General features: G+C 41.4%; 1 protein-coding gene across 4 annotated transcripts in view; it reads right to left on the bottom strand.

Annotated features, from left to right (window-relative positions):
- Nucleotides 1–19,499, bottom strand: part of MED14 (mediator complex subunit 14) — a 532,798-nt gene that overhangs the window by 449,669 nt on the left and 63,630 nt on the right. For all 4 annotated transcript variants that reach the window (XM_070095607.1, XM_070095604.1, XM_070095606.1 and 1 more), the window contains exon 7: nucleotides 233–394. In XM_070095607.1, the coding sequence (XP_069951708.1) occupies nucleotides 233–394 (162 nt within the window). The remainder of the gene's footprint in view (nucleotides 1–232; nucleotides 395–19,499) is intronic.

Raw genomic sequence — 19,499 nt, forward strand, 5'->3', positions numbered from 1 at the left:
CTTTCTTGGATTATACGAGGTATACCTGGTACCTGGAGAGGGTTTTGGGGATCAACTCCCCCACAGCCCATTCTGAGACCAAGCCATACCACAGGCGGGACTTGAACCCGCAGTCAGAGAGTCTCAAAACTCCAGACCATCGCATGTCATTACGATTTCGTGAGTTATGAGACCAAGCCTTGTGGGGGTGACTAACCCTCCAGGTTAAAAATCTGAACAAATCTTATCTTACCTGCATTGGATGAACAAGGGCCTTGCCATCTCCAGTCTCCTTATCTTCTACCAGAATTTCAATCTCCAAGAGTCTCCAAGGCTCACTAGGAGAATCCCCCATCAAGGTGAGACTCACCTCAAATTCGTGCTCAACAGTGAACCTAACTCGACCATTCTCAATCTGAAAAAAAATCTTCAATTAGAGAACATGAAGGAGACAACCAAGTAGAAATTTATTGATAAAACCTTTTTTCCAAACACCAGCCATCTCCCATCTAGGTAGGGTGTCTGTCTTAACAAACACCAGCCATCTCCCACCTAGGTAGGGTGCATGTCTTAACAAACACCAGCCATCTTCCACCTAGGAAGGATGTCTATGTCTTAACAAACACCAGCCATCTCCCACCTAGGTAGGGTGTCTATGTCTTAACAAACACCAGCCATCTCCCACCTAGGTAGGGTGCATGTCTTAACAAACACCAACCATCTCCCACCTAGGTAGGGTACATGTCTTAACAAACACCAGCCATCTCCCACCTAGGTAGGGTGTCTATGTCTTAACATTTTTAATATCTTCATAATTATTATTGTATTCATGGAAAAACACTAAACTTACAGAATTCATAGAGCCGTCAGGTAGGAAAGTAATCACGTCTTGTCCAAGAGAAAGGTACCTTCAGTTCCTTGCATTAAGAGCCCTTCACCAGCACCAAGTACACCCATTCACAAAGATAAAAATTCCTAAGATTACTTAAGAAACATTCTGTACTAAAGATGGGAGTATAGTACATATATCCCAGAATTTGCATACTTCTAAGTCTGTGAGCTTTGCTTCTCTTACAGACAGCAGTACAGTGTTTGCTAAATAATTTACAGACTCCTCAAGTTAACCAGGTCTCCAAGTAGAGCCTTAGAAACAAGATATATAGCAACAACTCACCCACTCAACATTACAACCCTACTGGCAGGCAATGTGTACTATTTTTTTTTTTTTATTATCACACTGCCCGATTCCCACCAAGGCAGGGTGGCCCAAAAAAGAAAAACTTTCACCATCATTCACTCCATCACTGTCTTGCCAGAAGGGTGCTTTACACTACAGTTTTTAAACTGCAACATTAACACCCCTCCTTCAGAGTGCAGGCACTGTACTTCCCATCTCCAGGACTCAAGTTCGGCTTGCCGGTTTCCCTGAACCCCTTCATAAATGTTACTTTGCTCACACTCCAACAGCACGTCAAGTATTAAAAACCATTTGTCTCCATTCACTCCTATCAAACACGCTCACGCATGCCTGCTGGAAGTCCAAGCCCCTCGCACACAAAACCTCCTTTACCCCCTCCCTCCAACCTTTCCTAGGCCGACCCCTACCCCGCCTTCCTTCCACTACAGACTGATACACTCTTGAAGTCACTCTGTTTCGCTCCATTCTCTCTACATGTCCGAACCACCTCAACAACCTTTCCTCAGCCCTCTGGACAACAGTTTTGGTAATCCTGCACCTCCTCCTAACTTCCAAACTACGAATTCTCTGCATTATATTCACACCACACATTGCCCTCAGACATGACATCTCCACTGCCTCCAGCCTTCTCCTCGCTGCAACATTCATCACCCATGCTTCACACCCATATAAGAGCGTTGGTAAAACTATACTCTCATACATTCCCCTCTTTGCCTCCAAGGACAAAGTTCTTTGTCTCCACAGACTCCTAAGTGCACCACTCACCCTTTTTCCCTCATCAATTCTATGATTCACCTCATCTTTCATAGACCCATCTGCTGACACATCCACTCCCAAGTATCTGAATACATTCACCTCCTCCATACTCTCTCCCTCCAATCTGATATCCAATCTTTCATCACCTAATCTTTTTGTTATCCTCATAACCTTACTCTTTCCTGTATACACTTTTAATTTTCTTCTTTTGCATACCCTACCAAATTCATCCACCAATCTCTGCAACTTCTCTTCAGAATCTCCCAAGAGTACAGTGTCATCAGCAAAGAGCAACTGTGACAACTCCCACTTTATGTGTGATTCTTTATCTTTTAACTCCACGCCTCTTGTCAAGACCCTCGCATTTACTTCTCTTACAACCCCATCTATAAATATATTAAACAACCACGGTGACATCACACATCCTTGTCTAAGGCCTACTTTTACTGGGAAATAATTTCCCTCTTTCCTACATACTCTAACTTGAGCCTCACTATCCTCATAAAAACTCTTCACTGCTTTCAGTAACCTACCTCCTACACCATACACCTGCAACATCTGCCACATTGCCTCCCTATCCACCCTGTCATACGCATTTTCCAAATCCATAAATGCCACAAAGACCTCTTTAGCCTTATCTAAATACTGTTCACTTATGTGTTTCACTGTAAACACCTGGTCCACACACCCCCTACCTTTCCTAAAGCCTCCTTGTTCATCTGCTATCCTATTCTCCATCTTACTCTTAATTCTTTCAATAATAACTCTACCATACACTTTACCAGGTATACTCAACAAACTTATCCCCCTATAATTTTTGCACTCTCTTTTGTCCCCTTTGCCTTTATACAAAGGAACTATGCATGCTCTCTGCCAATCCCTAGGTACCTTACCTTCTTCCATACATTTATTAAATAATTGCACCAACCCCTCCAAAACTATATCCCCACCTGCTTTTAACATTTCTATCTTTATCCCATCAATCCCGGATGCCTTACCCCCTTTCATTTTACCCACTGCCTCACAAACTTCCCCCACGCTCACAACTGTCTCTTCCTCACTCCTACAAGATGTTACTCCTCCTTGCCCTATACACGAAATCACAGCTTCCCTATCTTCATCAACATTTAACAATTCCTCAAAATATTCCCTCCATCTTCCCAATACCTCTAACTCTCCATTTGATAACTCTCCTCTCCTATTTTTAACTGACAAATCCATTTGTTCTCTAGGCTTCCTTAACTTGTTAATCTCACTCCAAAACTTTTTCTTATTTTCAACAAAATTTGTTGATAACATCTCACCCACTCTCTCATTTGCTCTCTTTTTACATTGCTTCACCACTCTCTTAACCTCTCTCTTTTTCTCCATATACTCTTCCCTCCTTGCATCACTTCTACTTTGTAAAAACTTCTCATATGCTAACTTTTTCTCCCTTACTACTCTCTTTACATCATCATTCCACCAATCGCTCCTCTTCCCTCCTGCACCCACCTTCCTGTAACCACAAACTTCTGCTGAACACTCCAACACTACATTTTTAAACCTACCCCATACCTCTTCGACCCCATTGCCTATGCTCTCATTAGCCCATCTATCCTCCAATAGCTGTTTATATCTTACCCTAACTGCCTCCTCTTTTAGTTTATAAACCTTCACCTCTCTCTTCCCTGATGCTTCTATTCTCCTTGTATCCCATCTACCTTTTACTCTCAGTGTAGCTACAACTAGAAAGTGATCTGATATATCTGTGGCCCTTCTATAAACATGTACATCCTGAAGTCTACTCAACAGTCTTTTATCTACCAATACATAATCCAACAAACTACTGTCATTTCGCCCTACATCATATCTTGTATACTTATTTATCCTCTTTTTCTTAAAATATGTATTACCTATAACTAAACCCCTTTCTATACAAAGTTCAATCAAAGGGCTCCCATTTTCATTTACACCTGGCACCCCAAACTTACCTACCACACCCTCTCGAAAAGTTTCTCCTACTTTAGCATTCAGGTGCCCTACCACAATTACTCTCTCACTTGGTTCAAAGGCTCCTATACATTCACTTAACATCTCCCAAAATCTCTCTCTCTCCTCTGCATTCCTCTCTTCTCCAGGTGCATACACGCTTATTATAACCCACTTCTCGCATCCAACCTTACTTTAATCCACATAATTCTTGAATTTACACATTCATATTCTCTTTTCTCCTTCCATAACTGATCATTCAACATTACTGCTACCCCTTCCTTTGCTCTAACTCTGTCAGATACTCCAGATTTAATCCCATTTATTTCCCCCCACTGAAACTCTCCTACCCCCTTCAGCTTTGTTTCGCTTAGGGCCAGGACATCCAACTTCTTTTCATTCATAACATCAGCAATCATATGTTTGTTGTCATCCGCACTACATCCACGCACATTTAAGCATCCCAGTTTTATAAAGTGTACTACTACTACTAACCAAAACAGACTGAGCTAAATATCACACTAAGCTCAAACAGTAATCGTCTGGTCCATACGTTAATGAAGACATCAGAGAACCAGTACCAAAAATAATCACAGGATGCAGATGACCACAAGTATCAGTGGTATATCATGTCAATGGTATGTTAAGTAGGATACCATTACCTAGTTACACATCATAGAAATGTGATGACTGAGTCTGACTCACTACAGGTCAGCAACACTGACCACCATGAGGTTACAGGTCAGCAACACTGACCACCATGAGGTTACAGGTCAGCAACACTGACCACCATGAGGTTACAGGTCAGCAACACTGACTGCCATGAGGTTACAGGTCAGCAACACTGACCACCATGAGGTTACAGGTCAGCAACACTGACCACCATGGGGTTACAGGTCAGCAACACTGACCACCATGAGGTTACAGGTCAGCAACACTGACCACCATGAGGTTACAGGTCAGCAACACTGACCACCATGAGGTTACAGGTCAGCAACACTAACCACCATGAGGTTAAAGGTCAGCAACACTGACCACCATGAGGTTACAGGTCAGCAACACTGACCACCATGAGGTTACAGGTCAGCAACACTGACCACCATGAGGTTACAGGTCAGCAACACTGACCACCATGAGGTTACAGGTCAGCAACACTGACTGCCATGAGGTTACAGGTCAGCAACACTGACCACCATGAGGTTACAGGTCAGCAACACTGACCACCATGAGGCTACAGGTCAGCAACACTGACCGCCATGAGGTTACAGGTCAGCAACACTGACCACCATGAGGTTACAGGTCAGCAACACTGACCACCATGAGGTTACAGGTCAGCAACACTGACCACCATGAGGTTACAGGTCAGCAACACTGACCACCATGAGGTTACAGGTCAGCAACACTGACCACCATGAGGTTACAGGTCAGCAACACTGACCACCATGAGGTTACAGGTCAGCAACACTGACCGCCATGAGGTTACAGGTCAGCAACACTGACCACCATGAGGTTACAGGTCAGCAACACTGACCACCATGAGGTTACAGGTCAGCAACACTGACCGCCATGAGGTTACAGGTCAGCAACACTGACCACCATGAGGTTACAGGTCAGCAACACTGACCTGCATGAGGTTACAGGTCAGCAACACTGACCACCATGAGGTTACAGGTCAGCAACACTGACCACCATGAGGTTACAGGTCAGCAACACTGACCTGCATGAGGTTACAGGTCAGCAACACTGACCACCATGAGGTTACAGGTCAGCAACACTGACCACCATGAGGTTACAGGTCAGCAACACGGACCGCCATGAGGTTACAGGTCAGCAACACTGACCGCCATGAGGTTACAGGTCAGCAACACTGACCTGCATGAGGTTACAGGTCAGCAACACTGACTGCCATGAGGTTATACAACATCCACAATTACATATTAGAATAAATGAAACTAACTTAAAAAATATAAGGAGAATTTTTGTAGGTTTCATTATGGACAACAAACTGAACAGCATCAGAGACTACATGCATATCCAACACAGCATCAGAGACTACATGTATATCCAACACAGCATCAGAGACTACATGCATATCCAACACAGCATCAGAGACTACATGTATATCCAACACAGCATCAGAGACTACATGCATATCCAACACAGCATCAGAGACTACATGTATATCCAACACAGCATCAGAGACTACAAGTATATCCAACACAGCATCAGAGACTACATGTATATCCAACACAGCATCAGAGACTACATGTATATCCAACACAGCATCAGAGACTACATGTATATCCAACACAGCATCAGAGACTACATGTATATCCAACACAGCATCAGACACTACATGTATATCCAACACAGCATCAGAGACTACATGTATATCCAACACAGCATCAGAGACTACATGTATATCCAACACAGTAACAGAGACTACATGTATATCCAACACAGCATCAGAGACTACATGTATATCCAACACAGCATCAGAGACTACATGTATATCCAACACAGCATCAGACTACATGTATACCCAACACAGCATCAGAGACTACAAGTATATCCAACACAGCATCAGAGACTACATGTATATCCAACACAGCATCAGAGACTACAAGTATATCCAACACAGCATCAAAGACTATATGTATATCCAACACAGCATCAGAGACTACATGTATATCCAACACAGCATCAGAGTCAACAAGTATATCCAACACAGCATCAGAGACTACATGCATATCTAACACAGCATCAGAGACTACATGTACATCCAACACAGCATCAGAGACTACATGCATATCCAGCACAGCATCAGAGACTACATGTATATCCAACACAGCATCAGAGACTACATGTATATCCAACACAGCATCAGAGACTACATGCATATCCAACACAGCATCAGAGACTACATGTATATCCAACACAGCATCAGAGACTACATGCATATCCAACACAGCATCAGACTACATGCATATCCAACACAGCATCAGAGACTACAAGTATATCCAACACAGCATCAGAGACTACATACATATCCAACACAGCATCAGAGACTACAAGTATATCCAACACAGCATCAGAGACTACATGTATATCCAACACAGCATCAGAGACTACAAGTATATCCAACACAGCATCAGAGACTACATGTATATCCAACACAGCATCAGAGACTACATGTATATCCAACACAGCATCAGAGACTACATGTATATCCAACACAGCATCAGAGACTACAAGTATATCCAACACAGCATCAGAGACTATATGTATATCCAACACAGCATCAGAGACTACATGTATATCCAACACAGTATCAGAGACTACATGTATATCCAACACAGCATCAGAGACTACATGTATATCCAACACAGCATCAGAGACTACAAGTATATCCAACACAGCATCAGAGACTACAAGTATATACAACACAGCATCAGAGACTACATGTATATCCAACACAGCATCAGAGACTACAATATCCAACACAGTATATCCAACACAGCATTAAAGACTATATGTATATCCAACACAGCATCAGAGACTACATGTATATCCAACACAGCATCAGAGACTACAAGTATATACAACACAGCATCAGAGACTACATGTATATCCAACACAGCATCAGAGACTACAAGTATATCCAACACAGCATTAAAGACTATATGTATATCCAACACAGCATCAGAGACTACATGTATATCCAACACAGCATCAGAGACTACAAGTATATACAACACAGCATCAGAGACTACATGTATATCGAACACAGCATCAGAGACTACATGTATATCCAACACAGCATCAGAGACTACAAGTATATCCAACACAGCATCAGAGACTACATGTATATCCAACACAGCATCAGAGACTACAACACAGCATCAGAGACTACATGTATATCCAACACAGCATCAGAGACTACATGTATATCCAACACAGCATCAGAGACTACATGTATATCCAACACAGCATCAGAGACTACATGTATATCCAACACAGCATCAGAGACTACATGCATATCCAACACAGCATCAGACTACATGTATATCCAACACAGCATCAGAGACTACATGTATATCCAACACAGCATCAGAGACTACATGTATATCCAACACAGCATCAGAGACTACATGTATATCCAACACAGCATCAGAGACTACATGTATATCCAACACAGCATCAGAGACTACATGTATATCCAACACAGCATCAGAGACTACATGTATATCCAACACAGCATCAGAGACTACATGTATATCGAACACAGCATCAGAGACTACATGTATATCCAACACAGCATCAGAGACTACATGTATATCCAACACAGCATCAGAGACTACAAGTATATCCAACACAGCATCAGAGACTACATGTATATCCAACACAGCATCAGAGACTACAAGTATATCCAACACAGCATCAGAGACTACATATATATCCAACACAGCATCAGAGACTACATATATATCCAACACAGCATCAGAGACTACATGTATATCCAACACAGCATCAGAGACTACATGTATATCCAACACAGCATCAGAGACTACAAGTATATCCAACACAGCATCAGAGACTACATATATATCCAACACAGCATCAGAGACTACAAGTATATCCAACACAGCATCAGAGACTACATGTATATCCAACACAGCATCAGAGACTACAAGTATATCCAACACAGCATCAGAGACTACATGTATATCCAACACAGCATCAGAGAATACATGCATATCCAACACAGCATCAGAGACTACAAGTATATCCAACACAGCATCAGAGACTACATGTATATCCAACACAGCATCAGAGAATACATGCATATCCAACACAGCATCAGAGACTACATGTATATCCAACACAGCATCAGAGACTACAAGTATATCCAACACAGCATCAGAGACTACATGTATATCCAACACAGCATCAGAGACTACATGTATATCCAACACAGCATCAGAGACTACATGTATATCCAACACAGCATCAGAGACTACAAGTATATCCAACACAGCATCAGAGACTACATGTATATCCAACACAGCATCAGAGACTACAAGTATATCCAACACAGCATCAGAGACTACAAGTATATCCAACACAGCATCAGAGACTACATGTATATCCAACACAGCATCAGAGACTACATGTATATCCAACACAGCATCAGAGACTACATGTATATCCAACACAGCATCAGAGACTACATGTATATCCAACACAGCATCAGAGACTACATGTATATCCAACACAGCATCAGAGACTACATGTATATCCAACACAGCATCAGAGACTACAAGTATATCCAACACAGCATCAGAGACTACATGTATATATCAGAGACTACACACAGCATCAGAGACTACAAGTATATCCAACACAGCATCAGAGACTACATGTATATCCAACACAGCATCAGAGACTACAAGTATATCCAAGCACAGAGACTACAAGTATATCCAACACAGCATCAGAGACTACATGTATATCGAACACAGCATCAGAGACTACATGTATATCCAACACAGCATCAGAGACTACATGTATATCCAACACAGCATCAGAGACTACATGTATATCCAACACAGCATCAGAGACTACAAGTATATCCAACACAGCATCAGAGACTACATGTATATCCAACACAGCATCAGAGAATACATGCATATCCAACACAGCATCAGAGACTACATGTATATCCAACACAGCATCAGAGACTACATGTATATCCAACACAGCATCAGAGACTACATGTATATCCAACACAGCATCAGAGACTACAAGTATATCCAACACAGCATCAGAGACTACATGTATATCCAACACAGCATCAGAGACTACATGTATATCCAACACAGCATCAGAGACTACATGTATATCCAACACAGCATCAGAGACTACATGTATATCCAACACAGCATCAGAGACTACAAGTATATCCAACACAGCATCAGAGACTACATGTATATCCAACACAGCATCAGAGACTACAAGTATATCCAACACAGCATCAGAGACTACATGTATATCCAACACAGCATCAGAGACTACATGTATATCCAACACAGCATCAGAGACTACATGCATATCCAACACAGCATCAGAGACTACATGCATATCCAACACAGCATCAGAGACTACATGTATATCCAACACAGCATCAGAGACTACATGTATATCCAACACAGCATCAGAGACTACATGTATATCCAACACAGCATCAGAGACTACATGTATATCCAACACAGCATCAGAGACTACAAGTATATCCAACACAGCATCAGAGACTACAAGTATATCCAACACAGCATCAGAGACTACAAGTATATCCAACACAGCATCAGAGACTACAAGTATATCCAACACAGCATCAGAGACTACAAGTATATCCAACACAGCATCAGAGACTACAAGTATATCCAACACAGCATCAGAGACTACAAGTATATCCAACACAGCATCAGAGACTACAAGTATATCCAACACAGCATCAGAGACTACAAGTATATCCAACACAGCATCAGAGACTACAAGTATATCCAACACAGCATCAGAGACTACAAGTACAGTGGACCCCCGCATAACGATCACCTCCGAATGCGACCAATTATGTAAGTGTATTTATGTAAGTGCGTTTGTACGTGTATGTTTGGGGGTCTGAAATGGGCTAATCTACTTCACAATATTCCTTATGGGAACAAATTCGGTCAGTACTGGCACCTGAACATACCTCTGGAGTGAAAAAATATCGTTAACTGGGGGTCCACTGTATATCCAACACAGCATCAGAGACTATAAGTATATCCAACACAGCATGAGTGACTACAAGTATATCTAACACAGCATCAAAGACTACAGGTATATCCAACACAGCAACAGAGACTACATGTATATCCAACAGAGCTACAAAGACTACAGGTATATCCAACACAGCAACAGAGACTACATGTATATCCAACAGAGCTACAAAGACTACAAATGTATCCAATATAGCAACAAAGACTACAAGTATATCCAACACAGCATCAGAGACTACAAGTACATCCAACACAGCTACAAAGACTACAAGTATATCCAACACAGCTACAAAGACTACAAGTATATCCAACACAGCTACAAAGACTATAAGTATAACCAACACAGCTACAAAAACTACAGGTACATGCAACACAGATACAAAAGCAACAAAGACTACAAATATATCCAATATAGCAACAAAGACTACAGGTATATCCAACACAGCTACAACAACTACAGGTATACCCGACACAGCTACAAAGACTACAAGTATGTCCAATATAGTAACAATGACTACAGGTATATCCAACAGAGCAACAAAAGCTACAAATATATCCAACACAGCCACAAAAGCATCAAAGACTACAGGAATCTCTTAAATATTTGCTATTTTGTTCCACAATGTATGGTCCTGATACATATGTTACTCTTTTCCCTCACAGATCCACACCTCACACATGGGATTTGCACCTGGGATGCACTTTCACATCCCACTGCAAACCAACCATCGCCCAACAAAAAGCACATCAGAACCAGTTGTCAGAGAGAGGGGGCTATTTCTTGGTCAAAATTGACCTTAGACACAGGGATGTGTGATGTAACCATGGTTACCTAACATATTTATAGATGGGGTTGCAAAAGAAGTGAATGCTGAGGAGGTGTGGGATTAAAAGAAAATGAATCTGATACAACTGATCTATCAATGGTAGTTTATTTTAGAGATCCTGCAGAGAAGTTGCAAAGGTTCATGGTGGAGTTTGGGAGGTATGTAAGGAAATTAAAAGCAAATAGAGAAAAGAGAAAGTTGATGAGAGTAACGAAATACAGTGGACCCCCGCCTAACGATCAGCTCCCAACTCGACCAATTATGTAAGTGTATTTTTGTAAGTGCTTTTGTAGGTGTATTTTTGGGGGTCTGAAACGGACTAATCTAATTCACAATATTTCTTATGGGAACAAATTCGGTCTATAACAGCACCCAAACAGACTTTTGGATTGAAATAATATCGTTAGGCGGGGGTCCACTGTATTAGATATCAGATTGAAGGGGACGTACACAAATAACCCGCACATAGGAGACAGGAGCTTACAATGACATTTCAGTCCGACTTGGTAAGCTCAGATTTAACCCTTTGACTGCTTTGGTCATATATATACGTCTTAAGAGTCAGTGTTTCGGACGTACGTATACTCAATAATTCTAGTGGCTTCAAATCAAGCAGGAGAAAGCTGGAAGGCCCACATGTGAGAGAATGGGTCTGTGTGGTCAGTGTGCACCACATAAAAATCCTGCAGCACGCAGTGCATAATGAGAAAAAAAAACTGACCGTTTTTTTGGATTAAAATGCCGAATTTAAGGTGTATTTTCGTATAGTATCTATCATTGTATTCTCATTTTCATGGTCTCACATGATAAAATGGAAAACATATTACAGAAATAGAGATGATTTTGATTAGTTTCACAATAAAAACGACCTTGAAATTCAGCTCAAAGTAGCGAAAATGTTCGATTTTTACCAATGTTCAGGAGTAAGGAAATCACACGACACGTCCAATACATGTCAACTGGGGAGTCTAATATTCTTTCACTAGTGCACTGATATTATTTATACTATTTTTACAACAATGTAGTAGTCTGCATAACAGTAAATTTTGCATTTTTTGTATGAATAAAAAATCAAAATAGAAAGCAACAGTAATATAAGAGGGGGCCTAGAGACGTGACTAATGAACAGAGGATATGTTATTTTAGTGCCAAGAATGTCTACATTGTTTATTCTGGACCCTATTTTAATTTGCTGAAATTGGCCAAATTGCCAATTTCTGACCACTTTACTGGGTAGTTCAAATCGGTAAATGGGTGGTTTCTTGTACTCAACTGATAGAAAAAATGGAGTTCTAAAAAAATAGCTATGCATTTGGTCAACTGGAACAAAGGAATTGGTCAAAAACAGGGCTGAAAGTCGGCAAAATCGCCAATGTGTATATGTCGCCGAAACCGCTAACTTCGCAGGAGCGTAATTCCGTGAGTTTTTGACCAAATTTTGTACTTTTGGTGTCATTACCATCGGGAAAAGATTCTCTATCATTTCATAAGAAAAAAAATTTTGTTTTTTTTCCCAAAAATTTTGCGACAGAATGACAGTTTCAGGAAGGGGCTTGCGATAGTCAAAGGGTTAAACGTCATCATCTGCTCCTCTCTCCTATATGCAGTTTATTTGTGTATTGTTCCAGTCACGGTGTTGTCTTTTTGTTCTTTTTGGACGGAGAGTGTGCAAAGAAAGTGAATGTGCAGAGGAACCTCGGTTTTTGTATGCCTCTGTTTTTGTGGGATTCGGTTTTCGATTACTTTTGTCAAAATTTTAATCCAGTTTTTGTACATCTGCTCGGTTTTCATAGAGTTGAAAATGGTCCATACCAAACGCGTCTGCATGACTCAGCCACTCAAACGGCCACACAAAGCATCCCTTGCATTCTTGACTCAGTCTGCCTTTGTTTCTCATTGAGTGAACCTCACCCCGCGTGTTCATCCAAAACATATTGCAATAATCCATTCTTTTTGTGCTTGTTTATGGAGTGCGACTGCTAAATAAGCCACCTTGGGCCAAAGAAAGTTCTGAGTGCCAGCCCTTTGAAAAGAAGGCGAGAAACACGATAGAATTCGAGAAAGAACTTGTAGCAAAGTACGAAAGTGGCGTACACGTGCCAGGCTATACAGGAAGTCCGCATCAACGATCAGTACCATCCTGGCGAAGAAAAAAGAAATCAAGGAAGCTGATGTTGCAAAAGGGGTAAATGTGCTAACGAAACAGATATCGCAACAATCGAAGATGTTAAGTTGTTGGTGTGGATCAACAAAAAACAATTAGCAGGAGATGGTGTTTTGGAGGCAACAATTTGTGAAAAGGTGAGGCAATTGCATGCGGATCTAGCAAAGTAAATGACTGGAACGAGTGCTGATGTTAGTGAACTTAAGGCCAGCAGAGGGTGGTTCAACAAATTCAAGAAGCAAACTGACACACACAGTGTGGTAAGGCATGGCGAGGCTGCAGGTTCGGACAAACGTGGGACCGAAGAATTCATTGAAGAATTCAGGGAGTACGTAGAGGCTGAAGGATTCCTCCCCAACAAGTCTTCAATTGTGACAAAACAGGCCTCTTTTGGAAGAAAATGCCAAAGAGGACCTACATCACGCAGGAGGAAAAGGCACTGCTAGGACACAAGCCTATGAAGGATAGGCTAACTCATTTGTTCTGTGGTAACGCTAGTGGGGATTTCAAAGTGAAGCCTTTACTGGCGTATCACTCTGAAAATCCCGGAGTGTTTAGACAAACTCTACTCTTGGTCAGAAAAGTGGCAGATGCAGTTCAATGTAGATAAATGCAAGGTTCTGAAGCTCGGGAGTGTCCATAACCCTAGCACTTATAAGTTAAATAATGTAGAACTTAACCATACAGATTGCGAAAAGGACTTGGGGGTTATGGTAAGCAGCAACCTTAAACCAAGACAGCAATGCCTAAGCGTACGTAATAAGGCAAATAGATTACTGGGATTTATATCAAGAAGTGTAAGCAACAGAAGTCCAGAGGTCATACTGCAGCTTTATACATCATTAGTAAGGCCTCACCTAGATTATGCAGCTCAATTCTGGTCTCCATATTACAGAATGGACATAAATTCGTTAGAAAACATTCAGCGTAGGATGACTAAATTAATACATAGCATTAGAAATCTTCCTTATGAAGAAAGATTGAAGACTCTTAAGTTACATTCACTTGTTAGACGAAGAATGAGGGGAGACCTGATCGAAGTGTATAAGTGGAAGATAGGTATTAATAAAGGGGATATTAACAAGGTCTTGAGGATATCTCTCCAAGAGAGAACCCGCAGTAATGGATTTAAATTAGATAAGTTTAGATTTAGAAAGGACATAGGCAAGTATTGGTTTGGAAATAGGGTAGTTGATGAGTGGAACAGTCTACCTAGTTGGGTTATTGAGGCTAGGACTTTGGGTAGTTTCAAATTTAGGTTGGATAAGTACATGAGTGGGAGGGGTTGGATTTGAGTGGGACTTGCACATCAGAGCTTATTTCTTGGGTAGCATTGAAAATTGGGTGGGTCAAATGTTTGTTAGTGGGATGAATTGTAAAGGACCTGCCTAGTATGGGCCAACAGGCCTGCTGCAGTGTTCCTCCTTTCTTATGTTCTTATGTTCTTATGTTCAAGAAAAGCAATGTCACCAAGAGTCAATTGTGTGTGATGTGCAAGGCTAACAATAAGGCATGGGTCACGAGGCAAATCTTCATTGAGTATGTCAATGAAATACCTCCTGGAAAATCAATTGCCACTCAAGTGCCTCCTGGTAATGGACAATGCTCCTGCTCATCCTCCAGACTTGTAAGACCAATTGTTGGAGGAGTTGTTTCATCACATGAAGTTCTTGCCCCCTAATATCACTCCTCTCATCCAGCCCATGAACAAGCAAGTCATTTCAAACTTCAAAAAACTCTACACCAAAGCAGTGTTTCAAAGTTGCTTTGAAGTGACTTCGGACACTGAATTGACCCTTAGAGAGTTCTGGAGGAATCACTTCAGTATCCTCAATTGCATAAGCCTTATAGATAAGGCTTGGCAGGGAGTGACTTCCAGGATGATGAACTCTGCTTGGAGAAAATTGTAACCAGAATATGTCCTCAAGAAGGATTTTGAAGGGTTTGAGGCCGACCCTGACAACCCTACGCTTATTGTGGAATCTATTGTGTCTTCGGGGAAATCCATGGGGCTGGATCTGAGTGGCCAGAATGAGAGAGTTGGTGGACCATATCGTCAACTGGAAGAGCAACAGACTGCACCTGAGGAAATTGCTTCAGAGGAGGAGGAAGAGAGTGGGAAGAACGTGCCTTCTTCAGTGATTAACCCCTCGACTGTTTCGGTCATATATACGTATACTTCTTACGAGACCATATTTGACGTATCTATACGCATAAATTCTAGCAGCTTCAAATCAAGCAGGAGAGGGCTGGTAGGCCTACATGAGAGAGAATGGGTCTGAGTGGTGGGTGTGCACCCTATGAAAAAAATCTGGGACTCAGCAGTGCATTGTGGGAACGGCATCTTGGTAATCAATTTTCACCATGCCTCGCAGTAAGAGGTACCTCATTCCTTGGCGGATTGGAGGTCTTTTGTTCCCAAGTGATAGCTCTAACAGTGATGGAAGTGTCAGTGAAAGTGAATTCCATGGTTTTCAAGCGGGTGTGACCAAAAACAGTGTCCAGGATGATGTAATTATTGATGAAAACCCAGATGACCCACAACTTTCCACCTCTGATGCTGGGCCGGCTCGTTCATGTTCACCTGTACCAGGACAAAAGAGGAAACTATTTGCCCATGTACAAGACTCTGATGTAAGCAGTGAAAGTGATAGTGATAGTGATTTCAAAGCTATTGAAAGCAGTTCTAGTTGCGACAGTGAGGGTGAATATTCCCCAGTGAAGCAGCAGTGTATACGATGTCGCTTTCGGTCTGGTAGTGTGCCATATGCTGTTTCAAGGGAAGGAGTAAATCTCGGAGCACATCCCTTGGCCCTACACCACGACCTGATAGTGAAGATGACGATATTGTTACAATGGGTATGAATGATGTGAGTGAGGCAGCAGGCGGTGGTGGTGATAGTGATGGTGGCACGAGTCATGCGGCACTAGCAGCGGGCCACGCTACTACCAACGCTGCTGACTCTGCACAACTACAACCAGCCTCACCCAACCCCACACTCCCACAACAACCACAACCACAACCTGCACAACCACAACCACGTTTTAATATCCAGAACCCACCAGCTGACCGCATCTGGGATTGGCAGCAAGGTGATGAGTTTGTTCCCAGTCCTCATGACTTTGATGAAACACACAGTGGAATACGGCCATCGTGTACACTTGGGAACAATGCCACTGAACTGGAATGCTTTCAGTTCTTCTTTGATGAACCCCTGATGGCCATTATTTGTCAGGGAAAGCAATACATACTTTGAGTACACCATGGCAAACACAATTCTTTCACCAAGATCACGCCTACACCAGTGGAAGGACACAACTGTGGAAGAGATGTATCTGTTCTTTGCCACAATAATACTTATGCCACACGTGTATAAGCACACTGTCAACACATACTGGTCTACAGACCGTCTGATTTCAACCCCAGCTTTCAGTGACATTATACCAGTGAACAGATTTGTGCTATGGTTACGTATGCTACACTTTTCAGACAAAACAAGGCCTGACAAAAGTGACAGGTTATATAAGATAAGAAATGTGTTTATGTACCTGAAACAAAAGTGCTTTATGCATTTTTATCCCTTCAGGAAGCTTGTTATTGATGAGTCTTTGAATTTGCTCAAAGGAAGACTCTCATTCAAGCAGTATACCAAGCAAGAGGAAACGCTTTGGTATAAAGTTATTTGTACTGTGTGATTGCAAAACTGGTCTGGTTTTGGATATAATTGTGTACACTGGCGGTAAAACATTGGAAGATACCAGAAAGTTACTGGGTATCTCTGGTGATGTGGTTAGAACAATGATGGAACCATATCTTGGTAAGGGGCATATTTCATATACTGACAACTGGTACACAAGCCCTTTACTCACTGATTTCTTGCGAGTGAACATGACAGATATGTGTGGCACAGTGCGTGGAAATCATAAGCATATGCCTAGGTTTGACGCTGGCAGTCGTAGAGGTGAGGTGCAGGTGTTTGCTGCCAATGACATCATGGCATTTTGGTGGCATGACAAACGTGATGTCACACTGTTGACATCAGTTCACCGACACAAAATGGTAGACAGTGGCAAGCAGAAAAGAGAGAGCAATGAACCCATTGTAAAACCTGCAGCTGAATTTCCATGCTGAATGCTTATAATATGTATAAGTTAAAGACCAACAACAAACCTAAATATGGTGAATTTTGTTTGTCAGTCATCAGACAAATAATATTCAAGTACCAAGGAACAACACTTGCAATAGACCAGCGCCCACGAAATTATCAACACATGTCCTCTCGTCTGAGGCCCGGTGATCACTACCCCATACCACTGCCTGCTACTGCTCTCAAGAAAAATGCTCAGAAGAGGTGTTTTGTCTGTGGACATACCACAAAATGCCCACAAAAATGCAGAGACATTCATTTTATGAATAAGGAGTGTAAAACATCATTGTGCTTATACCCATGTTTCAAAGAATTCCACAAGCTGCAGCAGTTCTAGAAAGGTGTCCAGTGATTGTACATATGTATATATATTATAGAACAATCATAATAAACAATTTTTTATATTGTTTGTTTGTGTAAACAAGTTTTATAAACATTATGATGATATCAGTGTTTTTGCTATAATTGTGTTACATTCAACGAGTGTATATATGAACACTGCACCATACTTTGGTCTCACAGGCCACAAAAGTTATGTGAAAAAATAAAATAGTGAAAAAACAAGAAACCGTTGAATAAACGTAAACCAAAGTTTACCAGGTGAACGGCAGTCACCGGTGTTGCCACACGCGACTCATTTTCTGCAAACTTCACGCCGTCTCTATATCTCGGTAAGTACTGATGGGGAATTTTTTTTTTTTTAATTAAAACAATCAGAAAAATAATCTTAACAATTTCATAAGAAAATTTTTTTTTTTTTTTCAAAATTTTTGCGGCACCAGGAGACACTTCGGGATTGGGCCTTTCGACAGTCGAAGGGTTAAGGACGTGTGTGCAAAGTGGAGCGAGTTGCAAAGTTTTGTGGAGAAATATCACCCTAACAAAGCTGTTGCAAGCCGTGTCTGCAACATGTTCAATGACAATGCTTTGTCCCATTTTAGACAAATCTTAAGAGACGCCAGAAACAGACCTCTCTGGACAGATTTTTTGTGCAACAGGGATACAGTGACTCTCAAGCTGGTCCTAATGCCATTAATAGACAAAGAGGAAAAGTAACCCCAGATAGGGCCTTGATACTTGAAGTCCTTATGGAAGGGGGATTTCCTTTCCAAACAACATCTCCCCTCCTCGCCATCTTCCATACACCAACAAGAGTCTTCAATAAAGGTAAAAGTGATGTTAAATGTTCATTTATCCATTTCATTAGTTATATATATTTCTCATTTTTTTTAATGTAAAACTATAGTTATTCTCTATAAAATGTATTTTTGTTAATATTTCTGGGGTGTCTATAACGGATTAATTGGATTTACATTATTTCTCATGGGAAATATAGCTTCAGTTTTCGTACAATTTGGTTTTCATCAGACATTTTAGAACAGATTAATCATAAAAACCGAGGTTCCACTGTATTCAGATTTTTGGGAGTGGACGTTTCAGCTGATGGATCAATGAAAGATGATATGAACCATAGAATAGATGAGGAGGGCAAAAGCTCGATGTTGTGTGTTGAGGAATCGGTGAGAAGTTGATCTATGTAGGCAAATAAGGGTGTGGAGAAATTTCCTCCAAAGGGGGAAGCAAGTGGGTCATGACCCCTCCCTCTTTCCCACACTGCAAGGGAGGGGGGAGTCA

This window comes from Cherax quadricarinatus, chromosome 50, assembly GCF_038502225.1.
Source record: "Cherax quadricarinatus isolate ZL_2023a chromosome 50, ASM3850222v1, whole genome shotgun sequence".
NCBI classification, from domain to species: Eukaryota; Metazoa; Arthropoda; class Malacostraca; order Decapoda; family Parastacidae; genus Cherax; species Cherax quadricarinatus.